Genomic DNA, 16,057 nt, shown 5'->3' with positions numbered 1-16,057 from the left:
TGCCATCAGCAGCGTCCTGACGCATGGATTTCTAGTGTGGTTCCCCAGCTGCACCAAGGCCGACCAGCAAGCACTCCAGCGGGTGGTGAAAGAAGCTGGCAGAATTATTGGAACAATTCTGCCAGAGATTAGTAATATCTTCCCCACTCGCTGTCTGAGGAGGGTGCACAGTATCCTGCGGGACCAACATCACCCTGCGCGCCACCTTTTCCACCTGCTGCCCTCAGGGAGAAGGTACAGGTCTATACAGGCCAGAACATCCAGACTGGCCAACAGCCTGTATCCACAGGCTGTGAGGCTCCTGAATTCTGCCCCCCTCCCCTCTCTGCCCCCCTCTCACGGACAATAACCATATCCAACTTCTTAATAGCACTGAACTGGTTTGCATTGGTGCATTATAACTTTATTCTCTCTCCCCCCCCCCTCTTTCTTAAATAGACAACCATCATATCTCACAGTACAATAATATTGAACGGGTTGCATTGTTGCATTTTGTCATGTTTCTCAGGTCTTTGTCTGAATGTCCTATGAACATTACCTGTCTTGTTCTCATGTTGTTGCTAAGGATTGTCTCATTGCACTGAAGTCACACTGGGTTAAATATTTACACTTGGGTTTTAAGGGGTATTTGTTTGTTTTTTTTACGGGTTGTACGGAAGCCCCAAACGCAATTTCATTGTTCTTTGACAATGACAATAAATAAATACTTGACTTGACTTGAAAGTGTTCTAAAATTATGTGGAACTGGGTTGTGACGTTAGGCTCACCTGCTGATATGGCTGAGGTGCTTGAGTGTAAGGCTGCGTGGCGGCTTGCATCGCAGGGTGGATGGGAGGGGTGGCGTGGGGAGCTGAGGTGTTCTGGTACCCAGGAGGGAGCGAAGGGTAGTGGCCCAAGTGCCGACCGGGTGGTCCAGGCTGAGTCGGGCCAGCTATGGAAGAAACAGTAACATTAAAAACATTTACACTTACAAAGGTTTACATGAGAACTCAAATAGCAGACATCACTAAAAATGGGAAGCTCTGTGGCTGACAGGTACACACAGCAGCAAGGCATATTAGTCACCAACTTAAATAAAACCCAGTGGCAATGTTTCGTGGTAATGAGGATTTGAATGTGTTTTTATAGGCTTAAGCTACTTAATGTTTGTCTACACAAACAATGGCTGTTAGCAGAAGTTGTTTATTGTGGATTTTGTTCTTTTCATGGGATTTGCTGATGATATGAAAAGTATATTACAAATTCCGAGACGCCTGCTGGTATGGAACCAAAGGGAAAAACAGAAAATAAAAGACTGTTCACCAGAGCTGACAGTCGCAGTGGGATTTGTGACAGTTAATATTTAGATATTTGTACTGAAAAGGGAATCCAGTTGGGATTCAAGACGTACATCACACAATTAAAGATTGTACAATAAAATGTAGAAATGCCTCATATTCGTCAAAAAATGCAAGGGCAGGCATTTGCAAAGGCTGCAAATGTGACTGGTGTGTGCACAGAAAACCGCCTTACCCATTTTGTTGTCAAGATGATTATAGCTGTTTGTTGCTTGCGGGCCATTGCCAGCCACAGCTCCTGTTTCAAAGCAAACACAGACATGATATGAATAATTTAAGCGGCACTTTGCCAACCACAAATAACAGGGATGGAACAAAATGAACTACAAAAAGGGTCAAAACAATGACAATACTAATGATGACGCAAATTAAAGAGACACTAAACATGTTTATGGGAAGTATTATTACATTGGTGATTTTAATATTTAGAAGTTGAGCCACATGGAAGACATGGTGAGTCTAGATGACTGAAAAGGTAAAACACACCACCAAGAAATAATTGTTTCCATGGATGCTCAGTTTAGCACTAAAAAGATACAGAGTTACTATGAATGCCATTACAATATCTCTAGATTAGTTTTCATTTTATATCCATTATTCTTTAAGACTATGAGATGAAACCTCTGTATATGCTCAATAGTGCATCCAGAGATACAAGCAAGAACTGTACAGATGAGACAGGACTGGCAGCACAGCACTGACACAACATCTAAGAGCTGAAAACTGATTTTGCCACACCTGGACATTCAATATCTCCCTCCTGGCTGTCGGGCTTAGTGGGGGAAAGAGTGCTGTTAACAACACCCCCACACTGAGCTGGCATGTAGTGGAAGGAGCGGAGGGAGGGAAACAATGGAAGGTGATCAGGAAAAAAAATATATAGAGAGATAATAACACGTTGGCTTATACAAAGGATATGCAGTCATTAAATATCACGATTATCACATCTGTGGGAGTAAAATGTTTAATGATTATTCTAATGTTTCCAAATGTGCTGAAATCTGGGCTCTGTGTTTTAAAAAAAACTTATAAAAAGATTACACATACCATCTGCTTTAGGTGGTGGTGGTGTGGCATTTGCCACTGGAGGACCAGTGGGAAACGATGTGGGTTTCATTGTTGGTGGTGGGCCTGCAGGTGTTGGACCTGTAGGTGGAGGCCCATAAGCAGGCCTGTTTGACTGGCCTTGGTATGTATGGGGCGCCATGGGATTCATTGGTGGAGGTGCCACACCTGTAGAGAAACAAAGACTGTAATTTGTCATGATTTCCTCTATTCAGTGTATAATGAGCTAATTACTTTGCATACAAAATGTGAAAAATTTGAGAGGTTTCTTTGACACGAGAACTGGAAAACTTTAAAATTAAAAGGCTTGAATCAATGACTATGTTTATCTTTTCTTCTCTTTAATAAATGACTAATTAATCAGAAACCAGTGTAGCTTGTTTCTCTGGCACACAGCCGGGACTTTAGCAACATCTTCTATCATCCCTGTGAATCTGCTGACATCATGTTACAGCTTTCAGCTGCTCAGTTATCACTTCTAAAATTATGTCAAGGTTGCAGTCTATGTAAAACAACTCCAACATGCTATCATGTACAAGACATCAGAGTGTACTGTACCGCACTAAGCTCCAGGCTGTGGTGACAGCAGCTGGTGGCGCTACTAACCTACAGCAAGTTAACCTCAGAGCACAAATGAATTCATCTGCACTAACACACCAGCTAGTTCAGGACTGTCTGTGCCCAAACAAACACTTCTTGATGAACTTAGTGATGACTGAAGACAGCAAGTATGTTTACTCTTTTACTATGTTAATTATGCAATTTCCTAAGCTTGTATGCCAAGGGTGGGCAACATTTGCTTTCTGTCTTGAAGAAAGAGTCCCGTTTTACCTACTTAAGTTAAACTTAAAAGTTAAAGTTAAACCATCAATTTGCTAGACAGCATTACCTCCTTTACAACAGGTCTGGCCAAGACGAAACAATTTTTGTTTGTTTTGTTGTTTTTTTGCATTAATATGAGACACTCCAAACTAAAACAATCCACCTAAACACTTATTATTTAATTTTTGTAATATTTACTGTTGTAGAGCAGGTGTTTGCAGCAATGAACTAAGAAAATATAAAGGTTCACAGACACAAATTAGGAGCAAATATTTAGTCAGAAGAATGACTAGTGAGAATTTAATCATTTTGTCTATGACTTGGACAGGTATCTGAAACTTTAAAACCGCTGCAGTAGAGACCTGTATCACCAAATTAGAGTGAATTAAGACATCGACAAAGATTACTAAATACATTAAGTTATTAGTAATTATGATGTGTGTCAGAAATGTGTAATTTAGTTTAATGAGAATAACTGCACCATCAAATCATGCCATCGGATGTTAAAAGGATAGATGTTTCAAGATCAGCTAAGAGCTCTAACATGATGTCTTTGTCGCCTCACAGAAAAAGTGGCACACCTTCTGTTAGAACTGGGCTTAGAAGCACTGCAGACCAATTACAGTCTAGTGATTCAGTCACATTCAGTGCTCTTTAATGATTTGGGGGGATTTGTTTAGACTTCTTTTTTAGGGATGCCTGGGGAGGATTTAGACTGTCTGTCAGGCGGATGTATTTGTGTGTGCATGTGCTGTATAGGTTGCACACACAATCAGTGGCTGTATAGGTTTCCATTGATAGCTAGGACCAAATCCAATCCACTGGAATTTTATGCCTGATCATCTCAATTCCTTTTATTAACACTGCAGTGGTTTTCTAACAGTTCACACTGCAAAGCAAAGATTTTGTTCCACACTGTGGGAGATAACACAATAGTTGCACTGATGCTGGAAACCTATGTCCTCCTACTTTTCTTCCCAAAAAAACAACAACAAAAACACAAAAACAAAAAAGGACCTGACCTATATGAAGAAAATCTTAATAACATCCATCCTTAATGAAGTTTTAAAATGTAGTTTGGCAGGTTCATTATGTATATAGACATAAAATGGCTTCAAGTATGCTTTTGCAGACTGGAGCAACTCAACAGAACAAAACCCAATTTCATGATCACAAGCATTTTTTTTACCACTTAAACTAAATGCCCTTTGTGCCCATACAAAGTTTATTCAAAAACTGATTTATGTAGTAAAAGCATAAATAGACAAAGAACTTTAAAAAAAAAACAAAAAAAACCTTTCCTTTACAGTTTTCAATGTTACAGAAAATGTTTCACTAATAATAATAATAATAATAATAATAATAATAATAACAAGAAGAAGAAGATATCAACACATAGTTCTGATGGGGCAATTTTAAATCAAAGTTGACTGAAAAATTAAAGACTCAAAGCAACCGTTTGACCTCTGCAAGTACTGCACTAAAACAAACAAAAATCTAGGTTAAATTACAGAAATGCTTTGTGAAATCACTTTGCCTCTGTGGTCACATATTACACAACCAATTTATGTCAAGCTAAATCATGTAACAAAGCCACTTCCTGTTACTAAGACTCTTTATGAGTGTTTTTTGTTACCGCTGTGAGCTAACTGAAGGCTACCCTTAACCCTCACAGGAAATTAAAATGTAACCAATAACCTTGAGATACAAATGAGTGAAACTGGTTAATATCAACAGCATTAATTTGTGCATTTTTCATTTTTCATCATTATCACCAGAGGCTGTGCCAAAAAGTAAAAGTGGTCCCAAAAGCTAAATTATATTCAGTATAAGAAACAATATGGTTTGTATTTGAACTTTGTATTCAGACTAAATGAGTTTCTGTGCTTGGGAGGGAGCCAGAGGCCACAGCAGGCCAACATGTTCAGTGTAGGAACAGAGGGCAATGTCCAGCTCCAACATATCAGCATTCTAGATATGCATATCTCCAACACATATCAATGAAAGAAGACAATGACAGGGAGAAATTAAAGCAATCACACCACAGAAAAGATACCAGAAAGGAACAGTGCCAAATTAACACACATTACAGTATATATTTTCAAGTAATTAAATAAGCAATAATTGCATGATAATAATTGGTTAAAGTTCAGTGCTTTCAGTGAAACCCGACAGGATGATTCATCTATTTACTGATTTGACCCCAGGACAGGGGGCATCATTATGGTTTCATTTGCAACAACTAAGAATTGTTGCCTCACCACTGTGTAATTACATCTTTTTTTAAAATGAAATTGCATTGGGTTAGTGCAGTGGCCTCTGGAAGTTCAGTGTTGTACACAGAATTCAACTGAACAGTGCATACAGTGGTGTGAAAAAATGTTTGCCCTGTTCCTGATTTCCGAGTGTTTTGCACATTTGTCACACTTGTTTCAGATCATCAAACAAATTTTAATATTGGACGAAGATAACCCGAGTAAATACAAAAAGCATTTTTTTAAATGACGATTTCACTGATGATGGGAGAAAAGTTATCCAAACCTACCCGGTCGTATGTGAAAAAGTAATCTCTCCTCTTGTTAAACATAAATTAACTGTCACTAAACACATTTTTTGGAAAGCTGAATTCAGTTTCACTAAACTCAGGCCTGATTACTGACAGACCTGTTGAAACAAGAAATCACTTAAATAGAACCTGTCTGACAAAGTGAAGCAGGCTAAAAGACCTCAAAAACAACACATCATGCCAAGGTCTGAACCTGAGAAAAAGTCACTGACAGTTACCAATCTGAAAAGGTTTACAAAGCCATTTCTAAGGCTTTGGGACTCTATTGAAGCCATTATATACAAATGGAGAAAACTTGGAAGATTGGTGAAGCTTCACAGGAGCAGCCGGCCTACCAAAATTATCCAAGAAAGCATAGAGAACACATCTAGGAGGTCACAAAAGAACCCAGAAGAACATTAAAGAATCACAGGCTTCATGTGTCTCTGTTGAGGCCAGAGATCATGATTCAACAATAATGAAGAGACTGGGCAAAAATTGTCATACCACTGGTAAAATATGGTGGTGGTAGTGGGATGGTCTGGGGCTGTTTTACTGCCTCAGAACCTGGAAGACTTGCTGTGGTATATGGAACCATGATTTCTGCTGTCTACTAAAGCATCCTGAAGGAGAATGTCCAGCCATCTGTTCGTGATCTCAAACTAAAGTGCACTCGGGTTCTGCAGCAGAATAATGATCCAAAACACACCAGCAAGTCCACTTCTGAATGACTTAAGAAAAACAAAATGAAGACTTTAGAGTGGCCTAGTCAAAGTCCTGACCTAAATCTGACTGAGATGCTGTGACATTAGGGGTGGGGGAAAAAATAGATACTGTGTAGTATCGTGATATTTTGTTTGCTAATAATGTATCGATACAGGGACAGCAAAAATCGATATTTTGTTACAAAAAAGATTTTTTTGCTCAGAGCATGTTGATCCTTTTTCTGAGCAAGAATCCTGACATTCCTTCACTGTCCAAATGTGTTTAACTTTTTTTTTGGCAGCAATAAACATGACAGTTTACTTATTTTAATTTAAGACATGTTTTATTTTAATTAAGTTTGAAACTTTTTTATTTAATGTAAATTTATATTTTGTTTTAATTTACTTTCAAATTCTTCAGTTGCTGAAGGGGCTGCATAGTTTTCATAAATTGCTTAGTTCAGAATAGCTATAATTGTACCAGATGGTTGCATTCAGTTAAGTTGGACTAGACTGTAATACAAACCGTTCAGTTTGTCAACAATAAAACTGACTGAAATGAGAGAAAGACTGAGTGCGAGACTTTGATATTAGATAAAATGAATATTGATAAAGTTTAACTTTATGTACAGAATCTGAATATTGCAAAATATTTTTTTTTTTAAAATCGCAATAATATCATATCGTGCGTTAAGTATTGTGATAATATCGTATCGTGGGATGTATGGTGATTCCCACCTCTATGTGACATGACCTTAAAAAGATGGTTCACGCTTGAAAACCCTCCAATGTGGCTGAATTATGGTAAATGGCCTGTATTTGTATAGCGCTTTTCTAGTCCCTAAGGACCCCAAAGCGCTTTACACAACCAGTTATTCACAGAGGCACACTGACAGAGGCGAGGCTGCCGGACACTGGCGCCGGGCCCTCTGACCACCACCAGTAGGTAACGGGTGAAGTGTCTTGCCAAAGGACACAACAACCGAGACTGTTGTGGGATTATAATATTATTTTATGCCATGTTAGACCCCTAATTAAAGATTGTGAATTATTATGTAGTTTTAGTTTGCATTATTCTCCTGAATTAGAAGAAGGTGATAACTATTGCATTTGTTAAACTGATTTGCATTACATTAGACCGCTGATTTATTGTGAATGAATGATATTGTTATATGATGCATTATACTGCTGAGTTATAAGAAATACTGTTCGCAGAAAGTCATCGCCTTATTTGTCTGATTAGAAGAGAACAGAATATACTGGAGTTTTCTGCCCCATCTCAGCAGGAGCAGATAAACAGGGAGCCAAGGTCGTAGCTTAGGCGCTGTGTGAGAGAAAGAATGTGAATGTTTAGGCTTTTATGATTAGGTGGGGGCCACTAGAGGCTATAAGAGTTTGATCAATGCTCCACCATTTTGAGATCTGATGCTGTCTGCGTACGGTGTCCATCTCCCACGCATGTGATCATTAAAATCATCGTTTGACTCAACCCGGCCGGACCAGTGTTGTTATTGTGGTTTTTCCTCTTGTATCCATCCCCAATATTTGAATCCGTAACAGTTTGGGGGCTCGTCCTGTGGTATTGGGGTGGAAGTTGGAGGTTTGGACGGTCCGAGGTTGTCGAACGGACAGGCACAAGCCAGTGGTCTGACGTGAGTGGGCATAAGCCGGCTTATACAAAGGTAAGGCACTACCTGTTGAATCTATTTCCAAAGTGTGCCAAATTGGACATGATAAAATTAAAGTCTACTCACTGAAATTACTGGTAGAAGGCCTGTTTTGATTTTGATGAAAAAAATCTCATGAGAACTGAAGCTGAAGTAATGATAATGAAACGTTGAAAGTGACAGTACTGAGTATTTAAAGCAGTTGGACTGCTGATTGAAGTTAAAGCAGTTGGACTGCTGAGTGAATTTAGTTTGATAGGGAATTGGTCATTTTGTGGGTTAGAGTCCCATTGGTCAGACAGGTTGGACCTGGGTCAGTCATACACTTGTTTTGGGGTATTGACTGTTGTTTCAAAGTATTATAAATTATTATAGAACGGCGGTTGGACCGCTAAGAAACGCAGTGCTCAGAGGTAACGCTTGCCAAGGCCGGGGACGCCTAGGCCTTGTACTCTTTGAGGGATAGTCAGTTGGTCACTGTCACATTCAAAATGGAGATATGTAATAATAAACACTGGTCCCCATCTTTTGGGTGCTCTCTTGAAATAGTCAGCAATTTAAAAGTAGGGGCATGTGCTGAGAGGTGGTGCTGCACAAGAACAAGAGCAAAATAAAGAAAAATTATTGTGTTTAGCTTTGATAAATTCAAATTAAAATGTACCATTACACTCAGAGGATCAATATGAAATCAAATATATGCTAATTTTGTATGAAGTACATGGCTGATAACTGTTCTGTCCTGAGCATTTGTTTTTACAGCACCCACTTGACCACACCAACAGTTTCTCGCCACCAACAGGGGGTACTTGCAAAGAATAGGGAGGAATATCATCAAAACTGGGAAAGGTAAGCCCCGAAGGGGGGTGATAACACCATAACTTTCACTTATGGTCAAATTCTCAAAATTTGACCCCAAACTAGAAAATTCTTCAAACATTTAGAGACAGAGTGGATAAACATAATGTCGCAAACCACATAAGGATGGAGCATTTGAATCGATAAGATGGTGAAATAACACGCAGTAAAATGTTGATCATGTTGATTCTGTTTATTCCAGTGTGCAGAGCAAGGCTATTATTATTAACGAAAACAAATGAAATAACGAAAACTAGAAGTGAAAAAACATTTTCGTTAACGGAAATAAAATAAAAACAAAAAAAGGAAAACTAACTAAAACTGTAATGAGTGTTCACAAAACTAACTAAAATTAACTGAATTTATAGCAAAATGTGTTTAGTTTCATTGATGTGTGCGTGTCCTACAATAGTCAAGGGTGAAAATGAAGTTTAGCTTCCAGATTTTTTCTTGCTGTCTCATTATGCCAGCAGGTGGCAAGTACGTTAGTCGAGTCGTCTGTGTTGCTGCTCCGTCCACGCGCAGAATCATGTCAGGAAAAGTCGGGAGAAAGCGTCAGAGTCCAATTTGGGATTACTTTGAATACGACTGTGTTTTGGATAAAGCAAGTGTCTTGTAGTGGAAAGAGACAAATTGAGGGGCAAATAAGGGACATTTCTAAAGGGAAAAAATCCCACAAACCTTAAAGTGCACTTGAAAAGTTCACACCAGAAAGCTAACCTAGCTTACCTTGAGAAGGTACGGGAGCACACTCAACCGTCATCCCCAGAAAACAGAAGCTAACCCCAGACAAGGCGGCGTGATGCATCCCGAGACAACAGGACTGGGATATCTACATGACTGTGTGAGTCAATTGCCTTCAAAAAGTTTATCAATTCATTTGAACCAAAATTACGAACACCCGGTGCTGCAAGAGTTAATAGTCTCAATACCCAAGGATAAGCATAAGAGCATGACTGATATGATGAAACTGGGATTTTGTTACACTTAATTATTGCAGACACAACTAAAACTATAACTGACACTAATCAAAACTAAACTGAAACTAAGGATTTTCAGAAAACAAAAACTAGACTAAACTAGCAAACAATTGGTAAAAACTAATTACAACTGATATAAAATTGAAAATCTGAAGTCGAAGCTAAATAAAAATAAAAACTAATGAAAACTGCAAAGCTATTAAAACCCTGGTGCAGAGATTGGCAAATCTGACCAGCAAATGTTATCAAATGGATTGTCGGAACAGTCAGCGTTAAAGTCACCTTTGACAGTCCAGACTAAGATGGCGTTGAACATCTTCAGGGCGGAAAAGGGTTGGTGTGACCAAGGTGTGGTTTGGCTTGTTGTATGTATATTTCAAGATCATATGGCTCTGGATGGACCAGTTACCAGGGCATGGAAGGAGGACAGACTCATTAAATGAGGAGAAGGAATTTCCTGCGATTGAAGATCCTCTGGGTGAGTGGTTGACTAAAAGCATGCATAAAATAAAAGCTATTTTTTGTTATTGATTGATAATTGGCCACATTTACAGCTGTATTGACTTGTTGTGGACGCAGTCTACTTCATGTTTAAGCACTCTAATTAACAGATTGAACATAGAGACATTAAAGGAAGAGTATGCAGCGCCACCCTGTCAGATGCCAGTCACGGTGGGGCTCAGTGATGAATCAGGTTAGCCGGATTCATAGCATGAATCAAGACAAAGATTCCCCTGCTGTGGTCAGTGAGGGAAAAGCAGGGGGAAATAAAATTTAAAAGAGGCATTCATAAACGTTTATGTGTCAAGTTTATTAATGGGATAAAAGGGGGTGTTTTACTGTTATTTTAGCATCAGCATTATTGTTACATCAGAATCATATAACAAACATTGCATTGATCATTTATTGAAGCTTTTGACATTATACTAACATTTGTGTTCCAGTGATTGTTATAACCTCAGGTTAATCTTCTATTTACAGGTGTCAGGATAATCATATGATCTTTCATTGCAGGTGTAACCATGATCATTTTTATACATATTGCAGTTTGTTGCTCATTATAGAGTTGTGCTCAAGTTAATAAGGGTTAAAAGCTACAGTCAACGCGATGTTTGGCTGATCTATGGACTGGAGTGACTTCGAGCATAGAAGGCCTCACGCGCTTACATAACACTGATATCATGTTTTTCTTGGCGATCTTTTATTCAGTTATATCTTTTGCTAAGTTTTAAGTAGTGGCAGTTAATTAAACGACATTCATTTAATATTACATACCTGATTCAGAGCATTACACACAGATCAACTTAACAATCTGCGAAACCTTGTAGCTGCAATATTGTGTCTCCATAAGGGACAGTTGGCTCCAGGAGATAAGTGGGAGTCAGTGCCTGTCCTCGAGAAGGAGAGAATGTTCCTTTGCTGTGTCAAAAGTAGTCAACAAGTTCATATTCCAGTGAAGTTCATATTAATGCAGGTTTTGTTTCTTGGAAATTCTGCAGACGCAGGCTCTGGGCGGAGCCAGGAGTTGAACAGATCTAACATGACAATTAAATTGGTTTCATTCCCTGACTGGAGCAACGACACTGGATAGGAGAAGGTCTCATACTTTCTAAGATATGAGGTCACTAACCTTTTCTTTTAATTTTCTAGCTCCGTTGATTTGACACATGGGAACGTGTCAAAGAAGGGGGGAAGTTGAGTTTTAACATCAAACAAGGGTTATATGAACATCTTTATGACTTCATTTGTGTTTTAATAACTTAGGTATGGTAAAGCTTAAGCTAATAGTGACCCAAGCGGTTTCCGGACTTTTTTTAGAGATCCAGTGAGAAGCATAAATCATTATTTCTATGTTTAAGCGTTAATCATTGAAATGAACTGAATAGCGTTTAGATGATAAAATGCTTGTGTTCATGAGAAGCTGAGTACCACACTGGAGAGGAAACCATGGGACAGTAGGCGGAAGCAAACACATGATTTTTGGGGGGGGCAAATGTTAGGATTAAAAATGGCTAATTTGTTTTTGATGTCTTTTGTTAAAATGAGTGGTTTTAATAATTTTCAGACACACCTTGCAAATGTGCTTATAATGAGTTGGCACTCGGTCTTTTGAAGGTCATAAGCTTCGTTCGGCGTGATGGTCCAGACTGATAAAGTGTAGGAAATGCCTTGAGTGCAGAGGGCTAACAGCATTAACCCTTTAAGACCTACCATAGAACCAAGTCCGCCAGAGCTTATATCATATTTTTACATGCTGTGGAGCCATTTTTGGGAGCATTTCAAGTTGCTATACATCAATACAACCATTATAGCCCAGATTTTAATAATATGTATTCATTAAGTGCATAGTAATTACATAAATTGCAAAAAAGTGCAATAAACTACAAAAAAATTGAAAATCGTTTTTGCTTTTTTAACATATATTTGTAGTTAGAGAAATTTAAGAGGCTTATCCCTCAAAACTGTAAATACAAAAAAGTTGCACAAAATAGTTTCCCACCACAGGAAATTTATTTTGAGTGTCTTCATAGTTTTATTTTTGAAATACACCAATTTTTATACACTGCAGGAAAAACGAAAATAAATATTATACTGCAAATTTGCAAAAAAGCAGCATATGCATCAAAATAAACTATTTCCAGCAGTGCAATATGAGTCCTAAGCATCCCAGAAACGACACAGAAAGTCATAAAGTCAAAGATAACTTTTAAAAAGACGAGTATAGGCCCTGAGGCCCTGATAGTAAAAAAGACTACATTTCCGCGAAAATGACGTCACTTCCGGTTTCGGGCATGTAATGGCGGAAATGCAAAAGTTCGCGCTGACATCTATTCCAACGTAGGAAGTGTTATGACCAGCTGATTGGATCGGTAAAGCGTGTTTCTGGAATATTATGTTTTTGTTCCTGCAAGCGCTTTTTATTCAGTTTTTGCAAAGCTTTATGTGCTGATGGCATAAGATGTAAGTACAACTCCTCCGGTTTCATATGCAAAAAAAATTTTTGCGCTAGCTTACGTGGTTGCAGTGCTACCGGGATTTAAAAATAGTTACGCAAAACAGAGCGTGCCCACTCCGATCGGCTGTAAAGGGTTAACCATGAAGGGGTTGGCGGAAATCCAGGAACACCAGACCAACGAGGTTCGAGAGGCTCTTGGGCAAAAGGGGGACACGTTCCTGTTCCTTTTTCTGGGGAATACACAGGACACACAGGACCCGAGGATACACAGATCGTTGTTTGAAATCGGGGCAGAATAATCCCCTGATCTGTGCAACGACTGAAGGGTTGTCTAACCCCTGAGGTTGAAGAAAGAAGAGCAGAGGATCACCCAACTGGAAGACACTGGTGGCTGCAGCAATAAAATAAAGGCTAAAAGCTCCTCGGACAGAGGTTCTAGTCTGAGTACGTCTGAAGGGTATAAGGTAGCACCAAAATAAAGCTGTGGAAGAACTGGGGAGTGTCATCTGTACCTGCTACTGTTGTAATAATAGTTTTTCTTGCATCTGAACTGCGCAAACACAGAGGTCATCTCACATATGGTTCGCCCAACAGGGGGACAAAGGGCCTCAGGGGGAAGAAGAAATGAACCCGGCCACACTGGATTACAGGGTGTAGGTGAGCTCTTTATTCTAAAGAGCTCAACAGGGGGAGTGTGAGATTATAATATTATTTTATGCCATGTTAGACACCTAATTAAAGATTGTGAATTATTACGTAGTTTTAGTTTGAATTATTCTCCTGAATTAGAAGAAGGTGATAACTGATGCATTATACTGCTGAGTTATAAGAAATACTGTTCGCAGAAAGTCATCGCCTTATTTGTCTGATTAGAAGAGAACAGAACATACTGGAGTTTTCTGCCCCATCTCAGCAGGAGCAGTTAAACAGGGAGCCAAGGTCGTAGCTTAGGCGCCGTGTGAGAGAAAGCATGTGAATGTTTAGGCTTTTATGACTAGGTGGGGGCCACTAGAGGCTATAAGAGTTTGATCAATGCTCCACCATTTTGAGATCTGATGCTGTCTGCGTACGGTGTCCATCTCCCACGCGTGTGATCATTAAAATCATCGTTTGACTCAACCCGGCCGGACCAGTGTTGTTATTGTGGTTTTTCCTCTTGTATCCATCCCCAATATTTGAATCCGTAACACTGTCCAAGCCGGGGCTCGAACCGGCAACCTTCTGATTACAAGGCGAACTCCAAACTCTTGAGCCACGATCGCCCCGAATTACAACAATTCTGTAAGAACAAGCGGCCAAAATTATTTCACAGCACTTTAAAGGACTAACTGCCAGTTATTGCAAACACTTGATTGCAGTTTTTGCTACTAAGGGTGGCCCAACCAGTTATTAGGTTTAGGGGGGTAATCGCTTTAACTTTTTTTTTTTTTTTTTTTACTCTTTTTAATAACAAACACCTTCATTTAATAAGTGCATTTTATGTTTACTTGTGTTACCTTTACATGAAAGTGTGACAAACATACAAAAGAACAGGAAATCAGGAAGAGTGCAAACACTTTTTCACACCACTGTATATGCCCTTTCCAATAACATAACAAATAATACCATATGTATTTGGTTACATGAAATAACAGTAACAATTAGTTCCATCGTAAGGACAGACTCCAGCTATAGGTGGAGAAAGGCCTTGTTATGCTCTTTATCCTCATGAGTTTAGCTTTCCACTTGTGGCAGCTGGTTAGAGTGGCACTCTACCAGCAGATTTCCACACCAGAGCAAGGACTATAGGGCAAGAGGCTCAAGACGGCTCAAGTATAAAAGGCACAAGAGACAAGAGCAAGTTAACCAACTCACTTGTAGGAAAACATGGAAAAACTGGACGCAAAGGACTATAGGTCAATAGCACCTGAACATTCGAAATAAGACTGATGGGATTGTCAATTTATATATTAATCTTAATGTTGTTTTGGATGAAAACAACACTGTGAAATAATTTGCAAGAAAAAATTATGTCTTTGTCAGTTTGTCCAGGTTTCCCAGCCACGTAAAGTCTATGTGTGGGGAAACACTGAGTATCTCTTTGTTATATGCCTTGATGTACTTACCTGGCTGTGTATAGCCGTGCAGAGAGGTGGGAGGCATTCCTGGGCCCGGGGGTTGGGTAGTGCTGTAAGACATGTTGGGAGGTGGTGGTAGTGGTGCTGCTGAGCTGTAAGATGCTGATGATGGCAGTGATGGCCCTGCTAAGGTTGCAGCTGGATTCACATGATTTGCCACAGGGCCCATTGGAGGCGCACTAATGGAGGTTGCTGGCCCCAGTGGTGGTGTAGGTGTGTTGTACTGCCATGCTGGAGTCATGGGCTGCTGAGGGTTGGGGTAGTAGCTACTAGAAGACACAGAAGGAGGAGGTGGTGTTGCCTGTGCAGGAGGCATTGGCATCCTAGGACCAGGACTGGGGCTGGCAGACTGAGGAGGGGTATGTGATGGATGACCTCCCATTGGAGGCCTGGGCAACAGTGGCTGGCCTGCAGAAGATGGGTAGGAGGTGGGTGGTGGGCCTGGCTGATATGAGCTAACTGGGGGAATAGGCTGGTATAGCCCAGCTGGGTAAAGTCCAGGGCCAGGGGGTGCAGGAGCTTTGGCCTGCACTGGATTGTATGGTGGTTGATTAGTCATCCCATAACTAACCCCTGGTAGCTGCTGGAGGGCAACAGGATTCTGTGATGGACCTGGAGACCAGAGGAGGATAAATACAGACATGTTAATACATTTTTCTCACAGTTTCCTCTTTGAGTAATTAAAATCAGACATGAAAATCATTTAATTCTCTGGTTAATTTTATGTCAATTTTATTTTTTTATAAAAACTCTTATTTCAATCCCTTTGTTTAGGGGAAAAGATCTGCCTGACTACTCGCCAACATTTCACAATGGCTGCAGCTCTTTAAATAACAGTATTGTCATGTAGGATAAGAGTTATATCTGAAATTTAGCCTTCGGTTCAAAAGCAGTAAAGCCTTTAGCGTTACAGAGAGATGTAACCAGCAATGTTATAGATTTCAAGCTAGGGGCTATTTTTTGTGATTCAAGTGCATTTTAATTAAGGCAATCCACTTGCTTTAAATGT

At 39.6% G+C, this 16,057-nt stretch overlaps 1 protein-coding gene across 3 annotated transcripts in view; it reads right to left on the bottom strand.

Annotated features, from left to right (window-relative positions):
• The window catches only part of sec24a (SEC24 homolog A, COPII coat complex component), a 32,187-nt gene that overhangs the window by 13,233 nt on the left and 2,897 nt on the right, over positions 1–16,057 (bottom strand). For 2 of the 3 annotated variants that reach the window (XM_026181649.2, XM_026181650.2), the window contains exons 2-6: positions 15,037–15,660; positions 2,385–2,570; positions 2,076–2,153; positions 1,513–1,575; positions 768–931 (exon numbers count right to left, since the gene is read on the bottom strand). In XM_026181649.2, the coding sequence (XP_026037434.1) occupies positions 768–931; positions 1,513–1,575; positions 2,076–2,153; positions 2,385–2,570; positions 15,037–15,660 (1,115 nt within the window). The remainder of the gene's footprint in view (positions 1–767; positions 932–1,512; positions 1,576–2,075; positions 2,154–2,384; positions 2,571–15,036; positions 15,661–16,057) is intronic. The other variant, XM_026181651.2, reaches the window with a different exon arrangement.

This window comes from Astatotilapia calliptera, chromosome 10, assembly GCF_964374335.1.
Source record: "Astatotilapia calliptera chromosome 10, fAstCal68.1, whole genome shotgun sequence".
Classification (NCBI taxonomy): Eukaryota; Metazoa; Chordata; class Actinopteri; order Cichliformes; family Cichlidae; genus Astatotilapia; species Astatotilapia calliptera.
This window is presented reverse-complemented; position numbering and strand designations above follow the sequence as displayed.